At 42.5% G+C, this 14,496-nt stretch overlaps 1 protein-coding gene across 2 annotated transcripts in view; it reads right to left on the minus strand.

The window, feature by feature from the left end:
* Positions 1-14,496, minus strand: part of Tars3 (threonyl-tRNA synthetase 3) — a 57,522-nt gene that overhangs the window by 20,744 nt on the left and 22,282 nt on the right. Inside the window, exons 11-12 of one of the 2 annotated variants that reach the window (XM_028872821.2) lie at positions 5,769-5,935; positions 3,149-3,311 (exon numbers count right to left, since the gene is read on the minus strand). The exons of the other annotated variant lie outside the window; for it this stretch is intronic. Of the exons in view, the coding sequence (XP_028728654.1) occupies positions 3,149-3,311; positions 5,769-5,935 (330 nt within the window). The remainder of the gene's footprint in view (positions 1-3,148; positions 3,312-5,768; positions 5,936-14,496) is intronic. 2 annotated transcript variants of the gene reach the window in all.

Consider the following 14,496-nt stretch of genomic DNA (forward strand, 5'->3'; position numbering starts at 1 on the left):
AGTAATTATTATCCTGGGGAATCTCTTGATGCAAGAGAGAGAACAGTGTTGAACAGTGTTGCTGTTCAAGGGTTGTCTTTTTTCACTCAAGGTGAGATTCTCCTGATTGTTAGCACAATGAGTGTTTTTAATTTCTGAGTCCTGGGCATTTAGCATAAGATTCTGGATCAGAAAACTGTTTTGGCTGCTTTTACTAACACTGTTCCAGCCTGGTTACTCCTGGGTGGAAGTGGAGTTTCTTCTTCAGGACTCCCAAGGATGAATGGGCTCCTCCTTGCTGCCCAATGGCTTGGTACCTCTGGCTCTAGACACGAGAGTGCATGGCTGGTTCAACACTACTGGGCACGGTCATACAGTCTGCAAGTAAAACATTTCCATTTTTCTTCCTAATCTGGATGTTTGCTGACTTCTCTCTTGCTTATTTGCTTGTTTATCTCTCTCACATCAAGAGACTCCCCAGGATAATAATTACTAATAAAGCCAATGAGAGGTGACATCTTTATCTTACTCCTGATTTAGGTTTCTCAGAAGTGCCCACCATTGAGTTGAGGAAGTCCTCTTCTCTTCCTTCTTTTTTAAGAGTTTTCGGTGGAGCCTAGGGCTGGAGAGATGGCTCAGCGGTTAAGAGCACTGGCTGTTCTTCCAGAGGTCCTAAGTTCAATTCCCAGCAACTACATGGTGGCTCAAAACCATCTGTAATGAGATCTGGTGCCCTCTTTTGGCCTGCAAGCATGCATGTAGGCAGAACACTGTATACATAATAAATGAATAAATCTTTAAAAAAAAAAAAAAGAGTTTTCAATGGGAAACAAATGCTGGGTTTTGCCCTGTGCTTTTCCAGCATCCACTGATAGAATAACTATTGAGATATGCCTTCTTTCTTTTTTAAAATCATTTTTATGGTATGAGTGTTTTTCCCACATGGATGTCTGTACATCATGTGCATGCAGTGTCTATAGAGGCCATGTGGATGCTGGGGACCAAACTCGGGGCTCTTAGGAATGAACAAGAACAGCAAGTGTGCTTGACCACCCACCCAGCCATCTCTTCAGCTTCAAGATAAGTCTTTTTTTTTCAGTTGGATAATATTGTGAATTATAATGGCTCATTTTATAATACTACACCTGTATCTAATATTATATATCTTCCATTTCTAGGACAGTCTACTTGGTTAAGATGCATTGTCCTTTGTGTGCCACACCCAGATCAGTCTTTTCTAGAAATGTCTTTGTCATGCTTTGTTTCAGAGTACTAGAATCCTCTTAGGAGGAGTTGATAACGACTCTTGAGTTTTCTTTAAGATTCTGTCTAGAATTTCCTTCAGTGTTTGGAGTCAGTAAAACCAACATGCACTGTCAATTTGATTTCTGTGATGGCCGAAGGCTACTCATTGAGTTCTACTTGAGCAAAGGCTGGTCATTTGCATTTTTCAATGATTTGTCTACTTTATCTGAGTTGCCAAATTTATTGGCATAAGGTTATTCATAAATATGCCTGAAGCATGTGACTCTGGACTTTGGCAGCTTTAAAAGGCCTGGTAGCTTTCTAACCAAATAGTTAAACTTAGTCTATTTATTTATTGGTCTAATAAAGTCTTTTTGCAGTGATAAAAATATATGCCTTATCTCCTGAGTATCTGCGGAGTCTGTACCAATCACACCTCTCATTCCTAATGCTGGAAACTCGCGTTTTTCCTTTAAACCTGACTAAAAGCTTACAAATGTTGTGATCGTCTCAGCGAACCGGCTTTTGGGTTTGTTGGTGTTCTCTTCATTTGTCTGTTTTCAGTCGGCTCTGCTGTTTCTGTCACTGTGCCAGTCCAAGCGTCCTGGCAAGGAGCCTGTAGTAGGTAGGGCAAGGCTGCTTCATGTTATGACCTTGGGACAGGGTTAGGACTCAAGATCCTTTAAGGTACACCCCACGACCTAACCTCCCAAGGCTCTAATTCCTAATGTTTCCACCACCAGCTGGGGACCAAGCCTTCAGTAACAAACTTGAGGGGAATTTAAGAACCAAATAATAGTCTCTTGTTTGCCCATTGTCTTAGATAAACTTTCAATAGCTGTGATGAAACACCATGACCAAAAGCAACTTGGGAAGGAAAGGGTTGATTCTGATTACACTTCCATGTCACAGTCCATCACTGAGGGAAGCCATGGTCGGAATCTGGAGGTAGGAACTAAAGTAGAGGACATGGAGGGGTTCTGCTTACTGGCTTGCTCCTCATGGCATGCTCAGTTTCTATAAGAATTCAGAACCATCATCCCTGGGGTGGCACTGCCCACAGTGAGCTGGGCCCTACCATACCAACCATAAATTAAGAAAATTCACCCCAGGCTTGTCTACAGGCCCATCTGGTGGTGGCATTTCTTCAGTTGAGGATCCCTCATCCAAACTCTGGCTTGCATCAAGTTGACATAAAAACCAGCCAGCACACTCATAATCACTGTACTTTCTTTCCTTGTCTTACACTGGATGTAACTGGCTCTTTTTCTTTTCCTGGCTTCTTAAGTAGAAGCTGGGGTGTATAAATGTCCCTGCAGACATCATTTTAATGGTATCCCATAATTTGTGATACATGTGTTTTTATTTTTATTGCATAGATCATATTTTCTAATCTTATTTTGGATTTCTCTTTTGATCTATGGGTCATTTGAAAGTTTCCAAAGAAATTACTGATATTAGTTTTTACAGTGATTTCAGTAATCAGGAAACATTCTATTTTAACAAATCCTTTAAGTTTCCTGAGACTTGTCGTACAGCGCAGAATCTCTTGGCTAACTTTCCATGTGCTGTTGTTCTATGCCAGGCCAAACTGTCTGGCAGTGTCTGACAATGACCTTTGCATGGCAATTTTAATTTGAACTAAAAAGATAAAACTAAGTTCCAGGCAATACATTGAAAACAAACACCCCAAGTTCCCTTAAAATACCCCACTTGTGGAAGTTGAGTTAATAAAGTAAGTGAAGGAAAACAGTAAACTCCACTCTGGGAAATGATTGGCCTCTTAACTCTAAACCAGAGGACCAGGAAAGGTTTCTCTCAGTGATTGTGCAGAGACAAGGGTACAAACACATCACACTGCACAACCACTGGAAGAGCCTGAGTGTGGTCTATGGAGCCAGCCCTCCCCAGTGTCCTTGCCTACCTGCTCCACCATGCAGAAGATGTGAGCATCATCCTGCTGGAAGCGCCTGACTCGGGTTAAGCCACTTAGAGTTCCTGACAATTCATTTCTATGAAGAACTCCAAAATCAGCAAATCGAACAGGCATTTCTCTCCAGGATCGTGGGCGATGCGCAAACATTAGACTTGAAAAGACATAGAATTGAACAGACTTTACATGGTGGAGAGAAAAGTGATCATCTAACACTCTGACACTAAGTGTCTAGATGTGCAAATATTAAATCAATTAGATTTGTGCTGGGTCTTAGATCAACAGGCTTTTTTTTCTCCTGTGATTATTTTTATTTATCTTTTTGACCTGGAGATGGAACCCTATGCCTCACATACTAAGGATGTGCCATATAAGTGACTGACAACCTTAGCCCTCTTCTAGAAGACATCTGTGAACTGCCATCACAGCAGCACTGAGAAAGAGTCCTGGCCACTCTCTCCTCCTGGATGCTGCCCCTGTCTTCATCCATTCAGTGACTGCCCCCTGGATGCTGCCCCTGTCTTCATCCATTCAGTGACTGCCCCCTGGATGCTGCCCCCAGCAGGCTGGTGAATTTCTCCTCAGGTTCCAGCAACACCTCAAGCAGGATGACATGGTGCTGGTCTAGTTTTGTTGTTGTACATGATCATCTACCTATCTGTTCTTGGTCTCCTCTGAGCTCCGGGAGAAAAGAGAATGTGTCTTAATGACTTCTAGCACCAAGCATGAGACGTGCTCAACTAAGGTTCCCGGCCGAATGAGAGCGTCCTCTTCCATAGAAAACACTCCTGGCTCCTTCATCTCATCGCCACCCAGCCACCGTGTTCTCAGTCTCTTATCCTGAGGCAGGAAGATGCAAAGGTACATTCTCTGCTTTCATTCAGCCTTCCTTAGAGTTGGGACCACAGGCTACAGCTTGAAATGGAACTTACTGGGAAGGGATCCTGAGGAATTAACGATGCTTCTGCGAATGTGGGCACCAGCTGGCCCCACTTCATTGGAAGAGGATGGAGATTATCTACAGACAGTTTCCACATTAGAGTTACAAACACATTTTTTATGTGCTTCCATCTTAAATTCTAATTTATTTTAATCTTTTCTTTAAAAGGCAGAAGGCTTTCTTGAATGTCTAGAGATTTGTTTTGATAGCTGGCTTCTGATGTCAATGTACTAGAAACTATGTATGTTGCTAAGAAAAACTATAAGCTTGGGAATGTGTGTGTGTAGAATATTGTGTTTATTCACTTCTATTTGTAAAATCCATTTATCTTAGGAGGTTGAATTTGCATGCTAACTTTATAATTATAATCTTTCATAGAATCCAAAACAGCACTGATTGTAGGACATACATTTATTTCATGTGCCACTAAGGAAAAAAAAAAACTCTGTGTGTGTGTGTGTGTATGTGTGTATGCACATCTTTATGGGCATGCAGATGCCTGAGTCACATGTAGAGACCAGAGGTTGATAATGTTGGGTATCATCTTTATCACACACCACCTTTTCATTGTTTGTTTAATTTTGAGAATAGATATCTCAAGGAGACTGTAGCTCACTCATTGGCCAAACTGGCATGCCAACAACTGCCCTCTCCTTGTCCCCAAATACTGGGACTATTAGAGGCATGTGTCACTGTGCACAGCTTTTGATGTCTACACTAGGGATGCATGCGGGGATGCAAGCTCAGGTTCTCACGCTTGCACAGCAAGCGCTCTACCCACCGAGCCGCCTCCCCAGCCCTAGACAGTAACTGTTGATTGATATTGTGATGAATATTAACACACCACCAACTCTAAGATGTATCACAGTCCAGAGACATTGAAATGTAGAGGGAAAGGTACTTCCAGAATGGTCCACTGATCAAGACTCTGTGGATCTTATTATAATCACCCAAACAGTATGCAAGAATTAAATATCCTATGAACATGTATCTTTGAAGTATATTATAATTAGGAAGGCAAATATAATGATCTATAAAATCAACACACACTATTAGCCTCTGAGAAGTACAGCAAATGAGAGTTCCCTGCTGTGGGATGTCTTTCTGTATGCTGTGAATATGTGTTGCTCCCATTGGCTAATAAATAAAGCTGTTTTGGCCTATTGCAAGGCAATTTAGAATCAGGTGGGAAATCCAAGCAGAGATGCGGAAAGAAGATCAGAGTCGAGGGAGATGTGAGCTGGCTGCCCAAGGAGCAACAAGACACCAGCAGACCAGTAACACCACGGCCACGTGGCAAAACATAGATTACTAGAAATGGGTTAACTTAAGATGAAAGAGCTAGCTAGCAAGAGGCCTGCCATAAGCCATACAGTTGGCAAATAATATAAGCTTCTGAGTGATTATTTTGTAAGTAGCTGTGGGACCTAAGGGTCTGGCAGGACACAGGAAAACTTCCAGCTACAGTTCCCAGCTAACATTCCATGCCTGCCAGGCTCATTTTAAAAAGGAGCTCCATTCTCTAGAATGAAATAACGAGGTAAGGCAATTAATAGCCTCCACACTTCCTGTTACAGGAAATCACTTAAAAAGCAAAGTACCAACATGCAAAGCTAACTTGGATGAAGGACTACGTACATGTGCAGGGTCCCCTTCATGTCCAGTACTCACCAGTGCCCCGGACAGTTCATGGGTTTGAGGGCAAAAGTGTCCTTTTCAATATCAAAGGTGAACATGTTGTTACTGTAATGCTGCCAATGGCCTGAGGTTTCCCAGAGTTTACTGTTGTACATGTTAGGAGAGAGCACTTCTGTGAAGTTACGCTTGTGATACTCCTCCTTGAAGACAAACATGGTTGATGTTAAAATCTGCCAGGTTAGAGCACAACTCCAAGAAGACTAACACTATGAACTCCTGTTTTAAAACTCAAGTCATGTCTTCTATTAATTCCTGTTTCCTCAGGTTCAGGTGTGACAGGTTTAAGATTGGCAGTTTTGTGGATTATGAACAAAAAGTCTGCATATTCACAGTAAACCTTGCATTAGTATATTTATTTCACAGCATACCACAGTACTGCCATTCAGTATCCCCTAGAAGGCTCATGTGTTGAAGGTTTGGTCCACAGCTGGTGGATTCAAGCACTGGGAGATGGCTGAGCCATGGGAACTCTGACTTCATCAGTGGATTCCTAATTTGATGACATTGTTGGACAGTAATGGAAACTCTCAGAGGCAGGGCCTAATTAGAGGATGTACATCCCTGGGATGTCTCCTTGGGATCTGCATCTTCTGAATCTGGTCCCCTGCATCTCTGTCCTCTGTTCCTGGCTGTCAGGAGGTGAGTCACTTTGCTCCTCCAGCCTTCTAAGATGATGCTCTGGTTCAGCACAGCTCCCCAGATGGCAGAGCCAGCCAACAATGGACTCTCTGAGCTGGGAGCCAAAATGAGTCCTTCCTCTTTTAAACTGTTTCCGGTATCTTACAGAAAAAAAATTCAAACAGATGCAAATAGTATAGACACAAATGTTTCAGTGTTTTCAAACTTAGTAACTGAAATTCTATATACATAGTGTCTTATTTCACTATAACTAAAAATTTGAAGTCTAATAAACTATAACACTTTTCCCTATGATTTAGAAGACCTAATAATTTTAAAACTTGTAAATCTGAATGCCCTGTTCCACGTTATAGCATTGGCCCATTTAGTTTTAAGCAGCAATAAAACTGAGAGTTTTAATGTGTAACACAACAAGTGTTGTATCTACTAAGCCACAGCAGTTTCTCCCACGTATTAGCAGCTTCCTTCATTAAATCTGTGGGGCTAAGAGAGGAGAATCCCCCAAGTATTTTTAAAGTTTTATTTCTATTTTTAAATTTCAACATAGCAGTTTGGTTGATTATTCCTTAGATATTCATAAATCATTTGTAAAAAAATTTAATGAACACATGACACAAATCTAGACAACCATATTTCAAACAAGCTAAAAAGTATTTCTCATATATTTTTTAAAAAGGCATACTTTTATGATGGAAAGAGCTGCCCCTGGTATTTTTCAGCGGAACACATTTCCCAGGACAATGGTGGACATGCTGGACCTCAGCTACCCAGCAAGGCACTTACCCATCCTTCATGTCTGTCTAGATTAGAAATCCTTGACAAAGTGGTATGTCATATGAATGGTGGTAATTATTTGTGGTTATGACAGAAAAAGTTCTATACATTTAAATAAAGATGATTTTGGAAACCAAAAGTCCGTGTGTATATGCATATGTGAGTATGTATTGTGTTTATTAGAGACCTCTTCTAAGGCTGAACTAAGGAGATGTTCAAAAAGTTATCCATGATGAATACACTCATATTAGATATCAATATTTTATCAAGGTGTTTGGAAATTATGTCAAATTATTCTTGAATAAAGTTTTGTATTCTCTCCTCAAATTCATATACTGAAACCTTAACCCTAAAAGATGACATTAGGAGGTGAGGCCTCAGGCTGCTGATTGGGCCATAAAGATATTAAAGAATTAGTATCCCTAACAAAGGGATTCCTGGGCATCTTTCTGTCTTATGAAGCTACCAGAAGAAGGCGGCAGTCTGCAACCTAGAGCAGGCCCTCAACAGACCTGACTTTGTTGGGACCTGATCTGAGACTTTTAACCCTTGGATTGTGAGAAATAGATTTTTATTATTTATAAGCCACTAAGTCCCTAGAACTTTGTTATGGCACACAGGACCAAATACGACAATTTTCTATGAAGCAAAGCATCAGTAGATACTACATTTATTTAAGGAGGAACCTTTTGTTGCTGCTTAGACAGGGCTTCACCATCAGCCCAGGCTGGCCCTCAAACTCATCATCTTCCTTGCCTTGGCCTCCCAGGCATACCCACCATGCCTGGAAATTAACAGATTCTACATTTTAATATAAAATATACACACATAGGTGATATGTATCTCTCTATAATATAACATACACATAATATAGAATCACATATAGGATAGCACAAATTCAAAATGCTACTGATACATCCCAATGAAAACAGTGTATGCTCACTGCTCCTTTTTCTACAGATTTGAACTTTTCAAAAGAAAAAGTTGAGGGAAAATATGTCTGACACTATGCTGTCAATTTCTCAAGGGCAAAGAAAGGCAATTGCTGAGAAAGAGCAAGCTCCTGAATCCAGCAGTGCCCATGACCCAGCTGTCTTAGATAGTGTTTCCATTGCTGTGATGAAACACAACCAAAAGCAGTTGGGAGGAAAGGGTTTATTGAGCTTACTCCTCTACATCGTAATCCATCACTGAAGGAAGTCAGGACAGGAACTCAAATGGCAGGAACCTGGAGGCAGGAACTAGTACAGCGGTCATGGAAGGGAGCTGCTTACTGGCTTGCTCAACATGGCTTGCTTCCCATGACTTGTTCAGCTTGCTTTCTTATAGAACCTAGGACCACCAGCCCAGGGATAGCTCCACCCACAATGGGCTGGGCCCTCCCTCATCAATCATTAATTAAGAAAATGCCCTACAGGCTTGCCCACATCCCCATCTTATAGAAGCATTTCTTAATTGAGAGGTCCCCTCCTCTCAGATGACTAAGCCTGTGTCAAGTTGACATAAGACTAGCCACCTCACCAGCACTGCCCATAACCCAGCACCAGGCACCTCCATCTGGTCTCCTGCAGAATCTTGATGACTGACTGGGTGCTGAGAACCACATTTGCCTCCTGAAGTAACAGTTTCCTGTCATATCTCTCTGCCTGTGCCTAGTGACCTGGTCACTCAAACACATCTCAGTGGCCCCTAAGTATCAGTACTATTGAAAAAGTTTTCACATATCTTCTCTCTATAAAAGCTAAGGCAATTCTGCATCAAGAGCTCTTTCACAAAGTCCCACTAAAATAACTATAAAGTTTGTTTATTTGTGTGTATGTGGTGCCGATGCCCACTCGTGTGCATTCCCACACCAGTAGTTGCTGAACCTACAGTTCAGATCTGAAGTGAAATTGCACTAAGATCACTTGATGACACATGGTTGAGACTGTGGGGAACAAATGCCACTATCCAAGCCCAGAATGAATGGGTGCTGAGGCACAAGGGGTGTTGGTGCTGGGCATGCTCACTGACCCCATCTACCCCACCCCACCCCATAAGCTGTGATGGTTAATTCTTTGTCAGCTTGATTCCACTGAGGGGTGCTCAGATGGAACACTGCTTTGGGGTGCATCGAAGAAAGAGTTTCTGGTTGAGACCAGCATCTGAAGTTGGTAGGGTAAATAGATGACCCTTGAAGATGTGGATGAGCATCATTTAATCCACTGAGTGTGTGAAAAGGACAGCAGGCGAAAGAGGGAGACATTGGCTTCTTTTGGCTCCTGACTGCCTACTGGGCTGGTAGAGGCAGTCTCCTGCCCTTGGACTTGGGTTTACATCACCCCGTCTCTCGATGGCAATTCCGCACAATAAGTCTTCTCCTCTGTGTGCCCAATTGGTCTGTTTCTCAGGCAAATCTTTAATACTTCTCTTGTTACTTCTGGCTGGGTTTGGCCAATAGAAAACTCTGAAGATTCCAAGAACAGCAGAGGGAAGCTGGGGTACTTGCCTCCTTCCCTGCTCCTTCTCTGCCTTGAGTTTACACTGGTCCCGACATTGTTTTCTACTTAAGTTCTGTTCTGTGGCTTTCAGCTCTCTGGGTATCTTACTCATCCTCTCCCTCTTCAGACCTGACAGGGAAGACGAAGCAGCTCCCCCTGGGTCATCCTTGTGTGCTCCACCGTCCCTCTGTAGTCCCTCCTCTAGATAGACCTCTCTGTCACTATTTCCTTCAGCAGACTCTTCTCAGCTAAACCACTGAGTGCATCCCTCAGGACCCCCCCCCCCCCATGGAAAGATAGTGTTCTGAGACTTTACATGTCTGCAAAGAAATCCACTGCCACTGTGAGGAAAGAGGAGGCCAACAGGTGAGTGAGTCTGAGGATGAGAACCTCTCCTTCTATGTCCCTAATCTCAGGGAGTCAGGCGGATCTGGAAATTCAAAACACAGGACTGACAAGATTCCTAAAGGGAACCTCATATAGTGCTGGAAGGAACACAAAAATAATAGTCACTAAAAATGGAAACTGGTGTAATTCTTTCTTTCCTTTTCTTTTCTTTCTTGAGACAGGGTTTCTCTGTGAAGCAGTCCTAGCTGTCCTGGAACTCACTCTGTAGACTAGGCTGGCCTTGAACTCACAGAGATCCTCCTGCCTCTACCTCCCGAGTGCTGGGATTAAAGGTGTGTGCCACTATTGCCTGGCTAGGGTGATGTTTTCTTTTAAAGTTCAACATAGCTTGCCATGAGACCCTGGAATGACTCTCCTAGATATTTGCTAAAAAAAAAAAAAAAATGAAAACTTATGCTCATACAAAAACCCATACATGAATATTTATAGCAAAATATTTACAATTGTCAAAACTGGGAACAAATATCCAAATGAGCTTCAGTCAGGAGAAGATAAATAAGCTGTTGTGTGTTTGAACAACAGAATACCATTCAGCAGGAAAGGGTGGACCACTGAGAAACCAAACAGATACAAAGTCATTTTCAAAAGGCTATACAGTTATAATCCCATTTATATACCAAAAGTTTGGGGATAGGGAATGAATCCACCGAGTTTACCTAAGATTGAGGGGAGGGGAGGGTTCAGCTCAAAATGGGTAGCAAGAGGGAATTGTTAGAGATGATAAAACTATTCCATGTTATCAAAAAGCACAATTCACCGCACAAAATTTTGAAATAAAAACGATTCTTTTTTTTTTTTTTTTTTTTTTTTTTTTTTTTTTTTTTTTTTTTTGGTTTTTCGAGACAGGGTTTCTCTGTGTAGCTTTGTGCCTTTTCCTGGAACTCACTTGGTAGCCCAGGCTGGCCTCGAACTCACAGAGATCCACCTGCCTCTGCCTCCCCAGTACTGGGATTAAAGGCGTGCACCACCACCGCCCGGCTAAAACGATTCTTTTAAAGGCAAGAGGGGTAAAGGAAGAGGCAGTGGATAGACAATTTTCAAGATGAAAGGGAGAAGAACTGGATGGGCAGAGGTGCCAGGGCATCACTGTTTATGCATGATCTGCTGTCCAGATAGTTGGTAGCCAATACAAACAAAAGTGCCTCACCGTTACTCACTACACGCCAGAGCCATCTGACTTCAGAGCTCTGGAGTTTCCTTTGTGTCTGGAAGATGTGCCCACCAGCCCACCCAGCTGCCTGTATGGTCTTCCACAGAAAGGCAGCCTTAGCTCTGAGGGGACAGGCCCTGCCCACACTGCCTCCACAGAGGCTCACTGTACTCACACCACACATCCCTATCTCTCTGCCCTCACCTGGGCAGACGAGGACTTGGCATCAAGCTAGAGGCTGTTGCTATCGGGCCGGCAGACGGTCTCGGCAGCCTGGCACTGCCGAGAATCTGCCCCTTGTGCAAGCCCTCTCCTGAATAATAATTCACAAAAACAGAGGCTCACAGGGAGAACACAGGAAAAAGAAGACATAGGTAGCCAAATACAGGAAGGTGAACTACACAACATTCCTCTTACAAAAGATATAGTTTAAGTAAAGAAACAGAGAGAGGAAGAAAATAAAGACATTATGTAAATTAAAGCATATGAGAGCTCGTTTGCCTATATTAATAGCAAAACAGACTAAAAAAGTCTGTAAAAAGTCAACTATCCTCTCATTTCACTTCTGAGCAATGCCAGAAAGCAGAGTGGGGGTGTTAGACCAGTGGTTCTCAACCTGTCGGCCGTGATTCCTTTGGAAAACGTCTATCTCCAAAAAATAGTTATATCACGATTCATAACAGTAGCAAAATCACAGTTATGAAGTAGCAGTGAAAATAATTTATGGTTGGGGGTCACCATAGCATGAGGAACTGTATTAATGGTCACAGCATCAGGAAGGTTGAGAACCACTGCTCTAGACACTGGGGAGGGCAAAGGAAAGTTAGTGTTTGATGAGTACAGAATTTCAATTTGGGATCATGACAAAACCCTGAAGACTTTGAGTTTTATAAGAGAAAAAGAATTCTGGGGAAGAATGGTGATAGCTATATAACAATATAAACATGCTCAATGAGAAGGAGCTGTAAGTTTAAAATGCCTAAATTGTCAATATTGATTCTATATATATTTTACCACAAAACAACCTTATTGGGGTACAATTTACATGCAAGAAAGTTCACCAGTTTGAAGTATGTAATTCAATAATGTCTGGAGGTTGCTTCCTCACTGCAGTTTTAGGACCTTGCTTCTTTTAGCTGAGGAGTGGTCTACTGGACAAGCATGATGCCCAGCCTCTCACAAGCTGGTGACTTTCTGCACCATTAGGAAAGAAAGCTAGGAACAGCCCAGTGCAGGTCACTGAGTAGCAACACCTGTTCATTTTTCTTTGATACACAGCTAGGAGAAGAATTGATTGGTTATATTATGTTATATAACCCAAAGAGGTGACTGGCTATATTATGTTAATACTGCCTTAATTTTTAGGGAAATCGATAGCCAAACTGGGCTGGCAAGATGGCTCAGAGAGGAAAAGCACTTGTCAGATAAGCCTGCCAACCTCAGTGTGATCTCCTAAACCCACGCTTTTTAAAAAAAAAGCCAGAGGCCACAGTGAGCATTTGTAATCCCAGCATTCCTACTTCAAGATGGGAGGTGGAGGCGGGAGAACCGCCCAGAGCTTGAGGACCAGATAGCCTGGAGCACACGGTGCAGGGGTGGGGGCGGGGAGTAGCCGGCAAAATGTTTCTCCCATTCTGCCAGACACCTTTCGCTTGTTTGACTATTCCCTTCTCTACACAGAAGCTCTTCAGTTTCCTGAGCCCCATCTGTCAGTTGTTGGCCTCATTTCTTGAGTGACCAGCGTCCCATTTGGGAACCCTTGCCTATGCCTACATGTATCCTGTAGCATACACCCTAGCGTCTTCTAGCAGTTTCACTTTCGGGTTTAATGTTGAGGTCTTTGATCCATCTGGAGTTGAGTTTTGTGCAGGGTGAGGGACAGGGATCTAATCTCATTTTTCTACATGTAGATAGCCAGTTTTACCTGTCAACATCTTTGATGAAGATGTTATCTTTTCTCCACTCTTTGTGGCATCTTTGCATGAACTTAAATCTGGGTTGTTTTTTTTTTTGTTGTTGTTGTTCTATTTTGTTGATCTACATATCTGGTTTTGTGCAAAACAAGTTTTACGTGGGTGTGGTGGTATGCATCTTTAATATGCAGAAATGGGAGGCTGACACAGGAGGATTGCAAGTCTGAGACTGATGTAGATATAGAAGACTGTGACTCAAAATCAATCTACAGTAAATAAAAATACCCCATGACCTAGCAATTTTATTTTTAGAGAATACCAAAGACAAAATTATAGCAATTTAGTTATCTTCAATGGCTTTACTCTCTGCTCTAGGACTTTCAAGGACAGAGGAAGATTTAAAAAGGAAACAAAACCCAAAAGTGAACCACTCATCTCAAAATGATTTCCCTCGCCAGGAGGGAACAGGGAACAGAAAACAACTGTTGCGGTAGCCTTGGCTATTTCACTAATATTACTTCCATTAAGAAGGAACACAGAGCCGGGCGGTGGTGGCGCACGCCTTTAATCCCAGCACTCGGGAGGCAGAGCCAGGCGGATCTCTGTGAGTTCGAGGCCAGCCTGGGCTACCAAGTGAGCTCCAGGAAAGGCGCAAAGCTACACAGAGAAACCCTGTCTCGAAAAACCAAAAAAAAAAAAAAAAAAAAAAAAAAAAAAAAAAAAAGAAGGAACACAGAGGGAAATGTCACTCTCATGCCAACAGACAATGGCCTGTTTAAGGAGTTTGGCTATTCCCTCTCTGACCCAGGTCTCTCTGAAGGTGAGGTAAGCAGTAGGCCCTTGATTGGTGATGAACCTTAGCATGGTTGACTCCATCTGGACTTGTTAGTCTAGTATAAAATCTTAGTCCAAACGACTGTCTTGTGATTTCTATTTCCCAGAAGTGAGTAGCTGTATGTACCAAAAGACAAGAAAGTTCATGGTGGACTGTGTATGGTAGCTCTAAACTGGAAGTGATCTAAACACCTATGGCATAATGGATTATCATGTATTACACCCACAAAATGAAGTACCTGAAATAACACCACCAACCCCTAACACACCACCACAGCTTGGCTGAATCTCAGACACAAAGTTGAACAAAAGAAGCACCAAAACACAACAATGTGATCCCACTTGCATGAAGTTTAAGATCAGGCAACGCTAATCTGTGTTGACATCTGTGAGCAGAGGGAAGACCAGGTGGGGGCAGAGACAAGTGGTAGACATCAGAACTTCTACAGCCTGGCCACCACCAAGTGCCTCCTACCCTCCTGCCATCTCCGAAGAGAACTGTC

Source organism: Peromyscus leucopus, chromosome 1, assembly GCF_004664715.2.
Source record: "Peromyscus leucopus breed LL Stock chromosome 1, UCI_PerLeu_2.1, whole genome shotgun sequence".
In the NCBI taxonomy this organism is placed as follows: domain Eukaryota; kingdom Metazoa; phylum Chordata; class Mammalia; order Rodentia; family Cricetidae; genus Peromyscus; species Peromyscus leucopus.